This window comes from Amblyomma americanum, chromosome 10 (genome assembly GCF_052857255.1).
Source record: "Amblyomma americanum isolate KBUSLIRL-KWMA chromosome 10, ASM5285725v1, whole genome shotgun sequence".
NCBI lineage: Eukaryota > Metazoa > Arthropoda > Arachnida > Ixodida > Ixodidae > Amblyomma > Amblyomma americanum.
Window position 1 is genome coordinate 118,705,424 of NC_135506.1, and position 14,680 is coordinate 118,720,103.

A 14,680-nucleotide genomic window follows, 5' to 3' on the forward strand; every position below is an offset into this window, starting at 1 on the left:
AAGGCTCCAACGCGAGTTGTTTGTAGCAGCTAAGATAGCTCAGAGCCATCAGTGAAATAGCTAGCAAAATACCTGAATAGCATATCTGACAGATATTCTTAGGGTCATCAACAGCAGCCTGCCAGTACACCAGCATGCTTGAGTTAATTGCATAAGAGTTGTATCTTGGAAGTATTCACCTATGGGGCAGAAACTCTGAAGCTAATGAAAATGCTTAAAATTAAATTGCGAGCAATGTGAGCTATAGATAGAGACAGCAAACAAGTGGGTTGGGTCAGGGAATAAATGCAAGCTAATGATATCCTAGCTGAAACAGAAATTGCCATCAGCAAAGCATGTAATATGGAGAGCTGATAACCAATGGCATCAAGGGTGGCAGAGTCAGATGGGCAGTTACAATCGGCAAGTTTGCTGGGGTAAGGTAGCTACAGCTAGCCCAGGAGATTTAACGATTTAACTGAATGCAATTTTGAGGAGCCTTTCTCTTGCAGTGAACATGGTTACGTTAATCAGTGAACAGAGAACGTGGCAGGTGCATAAAAACAAGAGACGACTAGATGATGTGGCTACTCCACATAAATCTCCATGCCTCATTCAGGTGTGTTGTCTACCACTTCCCGCTGCTTGCCTGGATGCGATGGTGACTGAGCACCAGGTTCTGACGCATCACCATGATCTCTAATCAAATTCGGTTGCAGGTTGCAGAGCCCAGCGATGGCAACAAGTACATCATTTGCGAGGGGTTTTTTTGTGAATATACCAGCAGGGAATTGCTTCAAAATCCTGAAGCATTTGAGACGCCTTATTGATCGCTCAACCTGAATCCGAAGCCTTGCCAGGCGACGCGAACTTACTACATCTGAACGACAAATCTGCGGCCGGCCTTTGGAAAAGCTTGGGAGTGAAACTTTAACAGATGGTGGGAGCAGGTCATCTATGTTAAAGCCACGGTCAGCGAGGACTTCGTCGCCTTGCGTCAGGTGGTCTAAAAAACCACTGTCCAAAGTGATGAAACGATCGCTTGCACGGCCACCATACGGTTTTGACAAAAACATAGTAAACACACTTGGTACAATGACGTGAAGAATTTTGGCCGTATTGTGCGATTTGTAGGAACTGTAAGTTGTATTTCTTCGGTGCAGTTGCCCAGGTCTGTCAATGAAAATTTCGAAACAGTCCACAATGCAAGTTACGGAGTAATTCTCCTCAAAAACATAAGGCAATGTCCTCCTGATTGCTGTTCTTGGCAGCCAGAACACTAAGAACTCTCTGGCAAACTTGGCAAGTTTTGTTACAATGAAGCAGAAAATCCTGCTAATGGCTGCAGTGGATGCACCAAAACGTAAGCTAAGGTCATTAAGCAATAGGCCAAGACGCAGCCGCATCAGTGTAAGTAGGATTTGGTCCTCAAAGGGCATAGTGAAAGGGTTCTTCACAATAGTGGAAAGAGTCCGAACCAGTTCGTCAAATACTACTTTTGACAGACCTGTAAAGAAGCAGAAGTGACTTGGTGCAAGAGTTGAGTATGCACTGAATATAGTCTGGCAAGCACTGTCTGCAGTGACCGGGGCCTGCGAGTGGTTGCATACAAATGGTCATGAGCAGCCGCTGGCTCCACTTGAGTTCCTTTTTCGGTTGTTTCGGTAATCTTGCATCTGCAGCCACAGGCCAAGCAGCCATCAACGAGACTCTCAGCTCCTTCTCTCCTGTACAACGAAGGATGTGGAGGAAAGTGAGACACAATATTTAGCATAGTAGTATGAGCTAACAAGCACACAGAATAAAATTACCATGCCGTGCAACGGTTATACTACAGGGAAATAAATAGAGTGTTCTGGCTGTATAATTGTGGTCTGCATCGTACTCCTGTAACAACTTGCAGAGGTATTGAAAGCTTTAAAGGGACACTGAAAGAAAATTGAAACTGGCCTCTATAGATAAGGTACTGTGTTCTAATCACAAATGCTAAGCGAACACTGAGCTTTTATGAATGGGAAAAAAACTAAATACAGGGATTCCCATCATTGGCTGACAATATTCAGAGTTTTCCTCAGTAGCCCGTGAAACAGTGCTAATGCAGCAAACTGTCAAGCTTACAGCAGACGACGAACCTGTGCAGTGGAATGGCTGAGAAATGTATGTACATGCACTGACTGAAATCAAGTCTGCTCTCATGTGCATTGATTGCTTTTTGTTCAGAATTGCACAGCAGTAAACACCAAGCAACGTGAAAAAGTCTAGTTCCAAACATACATAGCAGTGTGTGGCAACCACCATCTCATGGGAAAAAGAATGCCTATATGAGTGGTTGCAAGAAATTTTACTGTCAACTGAACATGACAATGCTAAAGATGGCAAAACTAGTAAGCAAGCTTACAATCACCATTTCATGATATCAGCAACTTAATTTGTGAACAGATTCTGCTGTTCTTAACCCTTTCACACGCCATTTCTTTTTTTCTACTCAAAAGGAGCACTCCCACCAAAAAGGCATCTTCAAGCATTGACAAAGACAGTTTGTTAGTTCTCAAGGGCAAAATACTAGTAGAGGTGCCATTATGGAAATAGCAACAATAAAAATTATGCGACTTATGAACGATTGTGGGGCTAATTTCTATTTCGGAGGTGCACATTACGCTTGAAATCCAAAAAAAAATTGTCACTAATGGTGGCAAACTATATTTGCACAAAAATGGTAGATGGCATGCTACCCCGCTGACGAAATTGCTGAATATTGTTTACTTCAGTCACTGTATGACATAAAAACATCTTATTTGCGACGTGAAGGATGCAAAATTCACTTGGAACGAAGAAAGCACTGCTAAGTGCAGCACACTCTCAGCTAAAGGTAATATCCATAGCGTACCAAAGGTTTAAACTCTTCATATAACTAGTGAAAGCAAACGTGCATATAAAAGCATGCAAATGAGAACCCATGAAGGATAATTCACACCACTTTACCGTACCTATGTGATACATCCTCTGTTGCAATGTTGATAGGCAGGTGATCATCAGCTGCAGCACTCTCTTCATCTTGCTCGTCTGATAAATGGCGTGACAAAGGTTCAGCTGTTGAACAGGTCTCAGGCTCCAAAGTTGACATCGTGCCGCACCAGCTTCCTTCTTCCCTTGTGGTGAGCAGTCTAAAATATTGCAGAGTATGAAAATACAAAAGAATAAATAAACTGCAGTTTAGAACAAACCTCCGAAAGCCATACCGGTGTTCCAAGGTGCAGTGTTGGGTACGGGTTGTCTTTAGAGGGACGCCCATCAATGAAATGAACTGAGCATACCTGCAAGAAATGTGTATGAAGGCCACTTAAGTTCTGACAACCAGCGCAAGCGGACTACGTCAAACACCACAAATACAAGGAAATATGTGATATGGTCATTCTAACTAAACATGTAATATGGTCATTTCATGCAACTGTCCAGGCATTGCACTTCTCCTTTGTGCTCTTCAAAAATATTGCACCATAATATTTTTACAATGCATATTTGAGAAGTTTTGTTTTCCATAAACCGGGGCACACAACCAAGAAAAAATTTTTCAACCGGCGTTTGCACTCACTCAAAGATAGCCCAACAGCATTCCTCGGATGTGCGATGCCAATATTCATAAACGAAAAAAAGTCCAGCACAATGCCTGGAAAGCTTCTGGCCGTATTATGAAATCGCCTATCTCACGTGCGCAAACACACGTACGTAGTACCTCCCCGTTGTGGCGAAAATGAAATGCAGCCAGCACCGCACGTGCGCGTAAGTATTTCGAAACGAGATGGTAGAGATAAGGTACTTACCATGCAGAGGATCTACGCTTCAAGCGCGAATGCACAGCCGACTCGAAAGGCACCGACTAAACGCGGACATGTATGTACGTACATCATGTACATACATCAGCCCATTTAGCTCGGTCCTAGGTTAGATCATTTTTACAATTAAAACAGCAGGCTCTAAGCCGTACTACCCTACTCTCAGATGAACACTGAATGCAAGGTGACTGAAACGGTACTGGCAAACCAAAACCTTCCGCCAGACCATGCACAGAAATTCATTTGAACAGCGGCTCGAGCTCGCAGGTGACTGCCGGCGTTACAGGTATACCGTCAGCAAACCCGAGCAACCGGTGTTTTCACTTTTATTATGTGTACTCACCCTAGCCGATGAGCCGGGGTTGAAGTCTTTCCTCTGTAGATTCGCAATCCAGTGCTGTCGTACCAACTTGTTCTTCTCTCCTTGCGGAAATCTATGCATTGCAAAAGGCCTAGTGCACGGACAATCTTCGTGAAGTTGAGGCCCGTGCGTTTCGCAAACAGATATATTCCAAACCTTCAAATCTGCGTCGCAGTTCTTACAATCGAACACTGAACACGTTTTGCCTCTGCTTTTCCACATTTTGGCCGCAGAGCATAGCGGATACAGCAGCGAAGTCAGCAGCCCGTAGGCACCACCTGCAGTCGCCTGCTATCCAGAAGGCCACTGATGTCGCGACGGCGGTGGCGCCGCGAGTGTCGACTAGGCGAACTGCGCTCTGTAAACGGTCTATAGACCGTTTGAGTGACAACCGTTTCTTGCGGCTTTACAAGCCCCAACGCTGCCGCCTGAAGAGCACCTCCGATCCGCCGAGCCCGATCTACAGAGACCGACCCACCGTGAGCCGACTGCCGCTCACGAGGGGAGTGAGATGTGTGACGCGTTGGAGTCTCACCGGACGTCGCCATGCGAGAACAGTCGCGTTTGCTGTTAGATCTCGGCCCCCGTGCCGATCTTGTCCTGTATAATGAATTGTACATAGTGTATAAAATCCATTTTGTTATTCTCACCGACGCCTGACTCGAAGTCTTCGCTGCCGACTATAGAAAGCTGGCAACGCTCTGTCACAAAGCGGCTGGCAAGCGCAATGGGACGACCTCGAAGTCACAACATTGGTGGCAGCGGTGGAATTGACCGGCATAAGCTACCTCGGCGCGCTGAGTGTCTGAAGTTTACCTCAAACAGCAGACTTTCTCTGACACAGGTTATAGTAGCTTAGCGAAATATTTGGTGTTGCATTGTGTTTACCTTGTGTGTTGAGAAAGAAAACTGCGCAATTAGTGCCACTTGTATCGCCGCGAATACCGGCTGGCTATGCACCATAGAGGTAGACATCATCATCGCTGGAGTGGATTATTGAAGCTTTGTAAAACTTCATGGGAATGCATTGCAGTTATTCGTAATGAACGAACTGTTACAAAGTGATGCATGTCAGGAAAAAGTAGCAGCTTATGATTTAGCAGGTGGAATATAACAGAGGAGCTAAACTAATAATAATAGTAATTGGTTTTTTGGGGAAAGGAAATAGCGCAATATCTGTCTCATATATAGCGGTAGAACCTGAACCACGCCATAAGGGAAGGAATAAAAGAGGGAGTGAAAGAAAAAAGGAAGAGGTGCCGCAGTCGAGGGATCCGGAATATTTTCGACCGGCTGGGGATCTTTAACGTGCCCTGACATCGCACAGCACACGGGCGCCTTAGCGTTTTGCCTCCATAAAAGCGCATCCGCCGCGGCCGGGTTCGAATCCGGGAACTGCGGTTAAGTAAAGTAACGAAACGTAGTGTTGGGCTTTTCTCGCACAAATTGCGCGTAGGCTTAAGCGTCATGACTGCTGGTGCTCTCATCCTTTCTTCCATTTAAATTGTATATAAGGCACTGCAAATTAATCGCTCTGGTGCTATAAGTACACGGCTGTAGAAAGTGTAATGTCATTCATCTATATTCTGCATCCCTTCTTTAATGAATCAGCTCCAAACACAAGGCAAGCCTTACGTGCTACCCAAAGCAACGTATGGCTGTTGATGACATATTTGTTTCAATGTAGCTAACAATCCCTATCTGTCCCTTTCCCCGTTGTACGCCGTCAAAAGCTGCCACACCACGGTACACTTGGGATGTCACTTAGAATAGTGCTGCAGTGATCAGCCGCGCGTGTATGCACTAAACAAGGTAACGAAGGGCAGGCCCACCGGGAAGGCCAGGAGGCAGTATACCACCATGAAGTGGCGCCGGTTACGCTGCACGAGACGGAAGCTCTCGCTCCAGTGAGTTAGCGCCACGTCCACCAGGCAGATGTGCCATACACGGAAAGGAAGAAAGTGCCAGGGTTAACTTGAAGCCAGAAATGAAGTCTGGGAAGGAACAGAGCCTTTTTAAGAATCCACAGCGTCAGAAACATCGCCGGGACTACTGTGATGTGACACCAACTCTTAAATGTTAGCTAAGAGTAAGGAGGCACATTTCATCATCATCATCACCAGCCTCACCACGCCCACTCTAGGGCAGAGGCCTCTCCCATGTCTCTCCAATTAACCCTCTCCTTTGCCAGCTGCGGCCACTGTATCCCACCAAACTTCTTAGTCTCATCCGCCCGCCCAACTTTCTGCCACCCCTGCTGCGCTTGCCTTCTCTTGGAATCCACTCCAATAAGAAGGAGCGGTTACCTTGCCTGCGCATCACATGCCCTGCCCAAGCAAATTTCTTCCTCTTGGTTTCGACTAGAATGTGATTAACCCGCGTTTGTTCCTTCGCACATTCTACCCGCTTCTGGTCACTTAACGTTACGCCTATTAGTTTTTTTTCCATTGGTCTCTGCGTGGTCCTTAACTTAAGCTTAACCCTTTTCGTTAGCCTCAACGTTTCTGCCCCATAGGTGAGTACCGGTAAGATACAGCCATTGTGTACTCTTAAATTGAGAGATATTGGTAAATATCGTTCACGGATGCACATATCATTCATTTTGTAATTCGATCTTGCCAAACACTGAGTAACTGTGACCATGATGAGGTCATGGGTTCTTTGCAAAATTAAAGCTGCCACTTAAATAACGTTGAAAATTACAGCTTAACAGTAAAGCCTTCAAATTCCTCGCCGTCGTACGCAGAAACACTGGCAATTTTCCCCAAGTAACCAGGAAAATTCTACACGTCAAACGTGCTCTCCGTTTTAGAAAATGCCTGCGCAGAATGGGATCCTCCGCCTGCAGTCAATAAAGATAAGCTCGAAAGAATGCAAATCATCATCTCTGCCTGTTACTTTTTAGGTAAGTCAGCCAAAGACATATTATAGAGTGCTGCATTTTCTAAACAAGTATTAGGCTGGGTATCATTAGAACATATCAGAGCCGTGTTTAGTTTAATACGCTGTCATGGCATTTACTATTCCCGAACTGAAATCCCACGGAAAAAATAGGGTAGGGCGGGGTGAAAGGAGAAAAAAATTTGCAAACTCATCTTGTTCTTGCTCTTTTATTTCAAAACCTGAAAACGTTGTACAGGAGCCTTCCTTGGCATCTTTGTTAATGGTCAGCAAAACTAAGAAGCCTTGAAACATCACAACTATTAATATTGATCAATTATAAAAAAGTCCCATTAGTCTCATTTTGCCCCACCCACGGGGCAAAACGAGACATAACGTGGGGCAAAACGTGACATTTTGTCAAAATCAAACAAAACCAGATCTTGCGCTCGGAGCACTTGAATTACAATGGGGCCCTGCGCACTCTTCGTGAGCCCACTCGTGACACATCGTGCATTGGATCCACACAGAACGAGGCGCTGTGTTGCTCCATAATTCTTTGCGCACGAGGCACTTACAGTGAGATTGGTTGCTTGTTAATCGCTTCGCAGAACGTTTTCCTTCAGTGCGATATCCTGCGATTGAACACTGCCACCAACAGCCCTTTCGTTCGATTCCCCGCTTCGTTTTCTTGAGGCCATACCCGACTCCTTGGGAGGTTTTGCTGCAACTAGCTTTGCCTTGTAAGGCGATGGGGTCAAAACGGCGCTTGTCCCCGACTTCCCTTTCTTTGCTTTTTCTATAGCAGGAACAGGAGAAGGAACTTGAAAGGTCGTGTCACTATTACTGGGCTCTTCATTGTCTTCGGTCGAAGTAGGCGGGGTGCAGTTAGCGCGTGATTCTTGGTGTTGACCGCAAGTCTGATGTCCCGCTGTGCTTGCCAATGGTGCTTCACCGAACATAGGATCATACAGCGGCGCGCGGGAAAGTGGCCAAATTTCACACTTCCGCAATCTATTGGTTATGTTACAGATGTTTCCTGATAGTTCAAAGGCTTTGCTTACCAGCCCACCTACATTCTCCATCGTGATGCGACTCCCAAAGTTGCTCAGCAGCCATTCCTGGCATGCGTTGTTGTAGGCAGCTTGAAGGCTTTCAAAAAGCTTACGTCAAGTGGCTGTGGCTTATGTGTTTGATCCAAGCTGCTTCTTGCAAAGCGCGTATGAACCATGCGTCTCCAGTCGCTTTGCTCGCTGTTGAAGGGCATCCTTAGTCACAGAGAAGGCTTTCGGTGCAGCACGAATAGAATGTTTTCGCTGGAGCACGGTTTTTAGAGCCTTCTTCATATTGGTTGTTGTTATCCTACAATTGGCCTAGCTCCATGCAGCCCTTGTCGTCTTTCGTTTGTACGTGTGGGCAATTCTAGAAAACGATACAAAATAAATCAGAGCTAAAGAATGGACTTTGTGCGAGCAAGACTGCAATTGCTCGCTCTAAGCGACGAACTGTCCCGCTTTGCCCCTTCCATAGACTCTTACTCAATCAATTTTATAGTTATGAAGATTACCACATGACGAACTGCAATTGTTCCCACAGCTAGCCAAGGAGATTCAACAACAACACAAAAACGTACCTTGTCGCAGCAATTCACGGCTACGCTGTTGCACATGTCCAAAGAAACGGGATGTCAGAATTTCGTACCTTCTTGGCGGGACAGCCACGCCACGAAAGTCGCTCCAGAATTTTTTTCCGGAAGTGAGCAAGGCAAGATTGCCGCTGTTTTTAACATACATTTATTTGACACTTAGCGGCACCTAAAGGTAGGTTAAGAAACCTGTTTAGTCTAAAAGATTTCGCGTTAGATATCGCTAGACGAGACATGTCTCATTTTGCCCCAAGTCTCATTTTATTCCGCCCTACCCTACATCTTTTCACCTCCTCATGTGTCTTTATGTATTGATCATGAGAAAAAAGGGTGCGAGTAGAAGTGAAAAACTGAATATTTCAGTTCTTTTTTCCTCAATAAAGTTCGCCAATAGAACCGCTTGCTCTCATCTGTCGTTGCTTGCACAACTACGTAAAAAGAAGTTTATTACTCTAAAACATACAATAAAACAGCACTTTCAACCAGAACAAAAAAATTCCAAGAGCTCACTTGAATACAATATTACACTGACAGCCCAGTTTGGCTCTTCATTAAAAAAAATCATGAATATAGGGGAGAGCCCTCACAACTTAAAATTCAGTATCACAAAAAAAATTACGTTGCTGTCACATGTGCAACAGAGACAATATGAAAACAAAAGGGGGGCAGGCTAGTAGAGTAAAGCACTCATTTCCAGCCTGCCGTTGGTGATTACAAAGAATGGTGTTGAGTTTTGCCCTTCATTAAAGAGTTTGGCGCACTTCTTTTGCTCGTTTTAATCTTTTATGGCTCCATTTCACTGCAGACAAGGGTTTTTGGCTGCGATTAGATGTGATAACATTTTTCTTTTTATTATCAATTCTCGAGCACGTGTGGGTTCCCTCTTGTTAGAATTTTTTTTTTCTCTTTTCATGTCGGTTTTCGTATCACTGCTGGCATAGGTCTCTGCAGGCACCTCATGACAGCCTTGTCCCACTTATTCTGCAGTGCATGCGTATGTTCGCGTCTTGTGTTAGATCCAATGCCATACCAGTGCAGTGATTAGAAGGTGGCCATGTCTCTTTTCGCTAATCTCGAAACTGTTCATCCGAAGCATTGTTTCTTTTTTTTTACGTGTATGTGTCCGCGTTCTGTAGTTTGTATAGTGCTCTTTACTTTTATGTTTGTAATCCCCGTACTGTAATGCCGAATGACGCTGTGGGTGTCAGATAGGCAAATAAATAAATACTCGTTGACGGACGTATGGGTATCATCATCATCAGCCTGACTAGGCACACTACAGCGCAAAGGCCTCTCCCAAATTTCTTCAATCGTGCCGCCGCGGTGGATCAGTGGTTATGGTGCACGGCTGCTGACCCGAAAGACGCGGGTCCGATCCCGTGCGCGGCGGTCGAATTTCGATGCAGGCGAAGTTCTAGAGGTCCGTGTGCTATGCGATGCCCGTGCACGTTAATGAACTCCAGGTGGTCGAAATTTTTACAGCCCTTCACTAGAGCGTCCCTCAGCATGTCTCGATTTGGAATGTTAAATTCGCATTTACAAAACCAAACCAAATCTCTCCAATGAGCCCTCTCCTCTCCCAGCTGCGCCCACTCTATGCTTGCAGACTTCTGAACCTCAAGCGCCCGCATAACATTCTGCTGCCCCTTGCTATGCTTGCTTTCTCTTGGAATTCACTCCTATACCCTTAAGGACCATCGGTTATCTTGCCTTCGATTTATAACTGGCGGTCCTTAAAAGTAACACATATACTGAGCGAGCTTTCGATACTGAGTTTTTTTGATGAAAATCGTGTTTCAAAAATTCCGATCGGCGCAGTCTTATCAGCTTTTTGACTTCGGAAGTTGCATTTCAATTCCCTCAATCAACGCAGCTCACTTTTAACTCACCCCATTCGTACACCACGTCATCCGTTTAAGCCGAATATCGTTCAATGTCGTCGTGCTTGTGTTAACGCTTTAATAAGCCTTCCTTCCGGATTGCGAATGAAAAACGGAATCTGCTGCCCCAAGCATTTACTAATGAACGCAATGCACTCAGGCTTAGGCAATTTTGATGAGCCATATTTTACGGCTGGCAAGTTCTCGGCTCCCTTTAGCGTTTTTTTTCTCCGCATTACACTTGGATAAAAACATTTCGATTATTGATATTTCAAAAATTGCGTTGCGTTGTACTCTATTGAATTTTGCTTTACTTCCATTTCGTGTTAGCTAACCCCTCATCTAGCACCCCGACAAGGGCACTTAAAGGTGCCACAGCTGTCTGTTTTCGTGTATACCGTGATTATTGCATTGAATTCCCAACATGTCAAATTATATTTCGCCGATGTGCTATGGTAAGTATGTTTAAAAAAACATTTTTCGTTTCCTTTGCGAGCAGCTTGCTGCCCTGACAACCGCTGATTGCTGACGTCACAAGGGCATACTCGCCTCGCGTCGTCTGCTCTACGCTGTTCGCTGCGTTATGCGCTTCCACGCACATTAGGCAGTTTTAGTATAGCGTACGCAAAACCTTTGCGTACGCAATAAAATAGCGTATGTAGAATGCGCATGCGCAGAACGCTAAAGGAAGCTTAGCGTTTAGCGTACGCACGCAATTTTCTGGAAATAGCGTATCGTCTTTGCGGGGCTTTGCGGAGGCAACATGGCGGCACCCTGCTTGCCCACTTCGGTTCTAAAATACCTCGTCGTTGCGCAATTCGGCGCTCAACTGGCTGTAAATTGGTTGCATTCGCTTCCGCTTCTTGTTATCTCACTCGCACACAATGTTATATATGATTAGTTGTCGGTAATTTTGAGATAGCAGTCTATTTTCAAGCCTGTAAGCCTAACAACACTCTGTTTACACTGTCGTCATGGCAACGGCCATTTGTGTCAATTTTGTGTGGGTAGAAGTTTCGGTTTCACACACGTGTTGGGACCATGGCCGCCAGCCGCGCGCGTTTTTCGGTGGCGGATGACATAGAGCTCCTGCGCGAGGTTCGCGAATGCAACCCATTCGCGAACCCGCTCAAGTGGGCCGAAATCGCAAGAACTCTGAGCGAGTATTCTGCGAAGGCGTTCACAGCTCGCGCTGTGCGCGAACGAGCTGAGCTGCTGCTGAGCCAGTACGCGGCCAACGATCGTGTGAACCTGCGCAAGTAAGTTATCTCGATTGCATGAAAAGATAGTCGAAAAGTGTAGAGTGCAAAGTTTCAAAGCGTTCTCTTGGTTGACACACAGGTCTGGAACTGAAGAACAGTACAGGGAAAGGGAACAGTTGTTGCAAGAGTTAATATACGTAGCAAGGGAGGGCGGGCATAAAATTAGAGCCCCTCGTCGTGCAAGCTGCTGCTCGACAGCAAGATCCGAACCCTCAGCGTGAGCAAAGCGCATCTCGGGTGTACGGGCTCGGGATTCTGCCGCGGACAGCCTGGTATTGGATGTCACTGATGACAGCATATTGCAATCGTGTAAGTATGCCCCAGTCAAAAAAAAAAACCAATGGGTCCAATTGGAAAATTTCCAGTTGAAACCAATTGGTCGCAAACCAATTGTGTTTTCGCCACCTATTGGGCTCGACCAATTGAGCCCAACTGGTTCTTCCAATTAGAAATAATTGGTCTCCCAACCAGACCAAATAGCCCACCAATTGAATTCAATTGGCATACCTATTCGGCTCATGATTTGAACGGGTCAGCAAAAAAAAGAAAATTAGAGTAGCTTTGGAATCAATTGGTCTTTCTTTTATGACTGCTGCGAGACTGCTGCCAAAATTTTTGAAATTATGAATACACGTCGTTATGAAAATTGAGCGAGACCAACAAGCATATGCATTACACGCATAGTCAAACACTGTATACCAACACTAGTTCTCAACGTATGTCGACAGAACACACTTTTGCAGTCAATTATATACCCCACTCATGAGACTGTCTAGCTGGAGCCAGTGGCGCGTGAAGATTAAGCAAAGTTATCTAATTTAAGAACGCCCGCGGTGATGGTGGAAATGATGCAAATAATTCACGATTAAACAGCTAATATCTATTTTACAAGAACCTATAGGTTCTTGTAAAATAGATATTAGCCTGGTGTTCTGTTTTATAGCCAGTTAAATATACATACAGAATGAAGGACATCATTGACTTACACTTAGATTTTCCAATTGGATCGCCCAGTTGGAACCAATTGGAGCTTCCAGTTGGGAGATCAGCTTCCAATTGGTTTTCTTCGATCCAAGTGGGAGCCCAATTGGTTTCAAATGGTACCAGTTGGGCGATCCAACTGAATGTGCCAAAACCAATTGGAACCTCACAAACCAGTTGGGTAATCCAGTTGGAAACACAGAACCAATTAAAATGCCCAACTGGGACTAGGGAAACCAAATGGAATACCCAGTTGGATTTATGAGCCCAACTGGCTGACCAATTGGGTCTAACTGGTTCCAACTGGACCCATTGGTTTTTTTGACTGGGGCGGTCACCCGCAGAGTCGTTAAATTTACATGACGGCGCTGATTAATGTGTTTGAATTTTTGTTCACCGCTTCAGGCAGCCAAGATGACTCAGCGTCACAGGTTCAGCTGTTTATTTATTTATTTATTTATTTATTTATTTATTTATTTAAAAATACTGCAGCCCCATTCCAGGGGCTATATCAGGAGTGGTTACATATATCATGCGGTACAGTTGCGCGCATAACTGGGTACATGGCAAAATGTGAAACAAACGCTGCATAAAACATCATATAATGCTACGTCTCAGTTTCGGACGCAAAATCAGACACAGAAAAGGCACGTATATTTCCATTTAAAGAGTTCTAACTCTCCACGGTACGCGGAAAAAAACTGTATTTGAAAGCGTTAGTACGGGCAAAAAAGGGTTGGATATTAAGATCGTGATGGCTCCTGGTTAGAGATGGCTTTGAAAACGTGATATGCTTACTCTCTGAGAGGCAATTAGCAGAATGCACTATTGAGTGAAGAAGTTTTAAGGACTCAGTTTTTCCGGCGGGATGCGAGCGGACTTAAGTTTAAGGAAGATATCGCAGATGAGGGTGAAAAATGAAAGTCGTAGCGGCGAAAAATAAATCTTACAGCTTTTCGTTGTACAGATTCTATTTGATCAATTTCACATTGCTTATATGGATTCCAAACATTGGAAGCGTATTCAAGAATAGGGCAAATTAGAGTTTTATACATGACCAATTTCGTCTCTTTAGGAGCATCCCGTACTGTGCGCCTCATGTAACCTACCTTTTTAAGAGCTTTAGCTGTGATATGATCGATGTGTTTTGACCATGACATATTGTGTGAAAAAACAACGCCAAGATATTTATATTCATGTACCCTCTGCAGGGATGAATAATCGTAATTAGAAGGGCATGAATAATTGTAATTAGAAGGGCATAGGCGGTTGGTGAAAGACATGACAACTGTTTTGCTGAAGTTGATTTTCATCTGCCACGTATTGCACCAATCACAGAATATACCAAAAGACTCATTCAGAAGGAAGTGATCACTGACAGAGTTAATAGTGTGGTACAATACACAATCATCGGCGTATAGACGGATCTTTGAGGTTATACTGTCAGGCAAATCATTAATATAAAGTAAAAACAACAAAGGGCCAAGGACAGAGCCTTGGGGAACACCTGAGGTTACGTCAGCTTTCGAAGAATCGACGGAATTGAAGCGAACAGACTGGGAGCGGTGCTAGAGGAAATCGGCAATCCAGTCAACGAGTTGAGAGTTATTGAGAATGACTTTTAGTTTCCATAACAGTTTAGAGTGAAGAACCGTGTCCAAAGCTTTTGAGAAATCGATGAATATGGCATCGATTTGGTTACCGGCATCTATGCTGAGAAAAATGTCATGCGCAAATTCTGTTAACTGAGTCACTGTACTAAATCCCTTGCGAAACCCGTGTTGAGCCCTAGACAGAAGTTTAGTTGCTTCAAGAAATTCCATGATGTGTTTATAAATAATGTGCTCTAGGATCTTACA

At 44.7% G+C, this 14,680-nt stretch overlaps 3 protein-coding genes across 3 annotated transcripts; 1 reads left to right on the forward strand and 2 right to left on the reverse strand.

Annotated features, from left to right (window-relative positions):
- Nucleotides 1-590: 590 nt before the first annotated feature.
- On the reverse strand, nt 591-1,462 carry LOC144108665 (uncharacterized). The gene has a single exon (XM_077641844.1). It carries the CDS (start codon nt 1,416-1,418, stop codon nt 591-593), a length of 828 nt encoding a protein of 275 aa, XP_077497970.1. The 5' UTR covers nt 1,419-1,462.
- Nucleotides 1,463-1,464: 2 nt separating this feature from the next.
- Nucleotides 1,465-4,308, reverse strand: LOC144108666 (uncharacterized). Its single transcript, XM_077641845.1, has 5 exons — nt 4,156-4,308; nt 3,219-3,293; nt 2,967-3,143; nt 1,590-1,706; nt 1,465-1,486 (listed from the first exon to the last, which is right to left on the reverse strand). Exons 2-5 carry the CDS (start codon nt 3,269-3,271, stop codon nt 1,465-1,467), a joined length of 369 nt encoding a protein of 122 aa, XP_077497971.1. The 5' UTR covers nt 3,272-3,293; nt 4,156-4,308.
- A 1,725-nt stretch (nt 4,309-6,033) lies between these two features.
- LOC144108667 (uncharacterized) lies at nt 6,034-12,061 on the forward strand. Its single transcript, XM_077641846.1, has 5 exons — nt 6,034-6,080; nt 9,640-9,692; nt 10,282-10,293; nt 11,627-11,837; nt 11,920-12,061. The coding sequence occupies exons 1-5, from the start codon at nt 6,034-6,036 to the stop codon at nt 12,059-12,061; spliced, it is 465 nt and encodes a 154-aa protein (XP_077497972.1).
- Nucleotides 12,062-14,680: the final 2,619 nt, after the last annotated feature.

Bases quoted from the DNA above. Each gene is read 5' to 3' on its own strand.
- LOC144108665 (XM_077641844.1), bottom strand. From the start codon at position 1,418: ATGCCCTTTGAGGACCAAATCCTACTTACACTGATGCGGCTGCGTCTT.
- LOC144108666 (XM_077641845.1), bottom strand. From the start codon at position 3,271: ATGGGCGTCCCTCTAAAGACAACCCGTACCCAACACTGCACCTTGGAA. The intron at 3,144-3,218 runs GTATGGCTTTCG...GCAATATTTTAG, and splicing joins CACTGCACCTTGGAACACCG to ACTGCTCACCACAAGGGAAG. The intron at 1,707-2,966 runs GTACGGTAAAGT...TTCGTTGTACAG, and splicing joins ACAGAGGATGTATCACATAG to GAGAGAAGGAGCTGAGAGTC.
- LOC144108667 (XM_077641846.1), top strand. From the start codon at position 6,034: ATGAAGTGGCGCCGGTTACGCTGCACGAGACGGAAGCTCTCGCTCCA. The intron at 6,081-9,639 runs GTGAGTTAGCGC...CTGCTGGCATAG, and splicing joins AGACGGAAGCTCTCGCTCCA to GTCTCTGCAGGCACCTCATG. The intron at 11,838-11,919 runs GTAAGTTATCTC...GTTGACACACAG, and splicing joins GATCGTGTGAACCTGCGCAA to GTCTGGAACTGAAGAACAGT.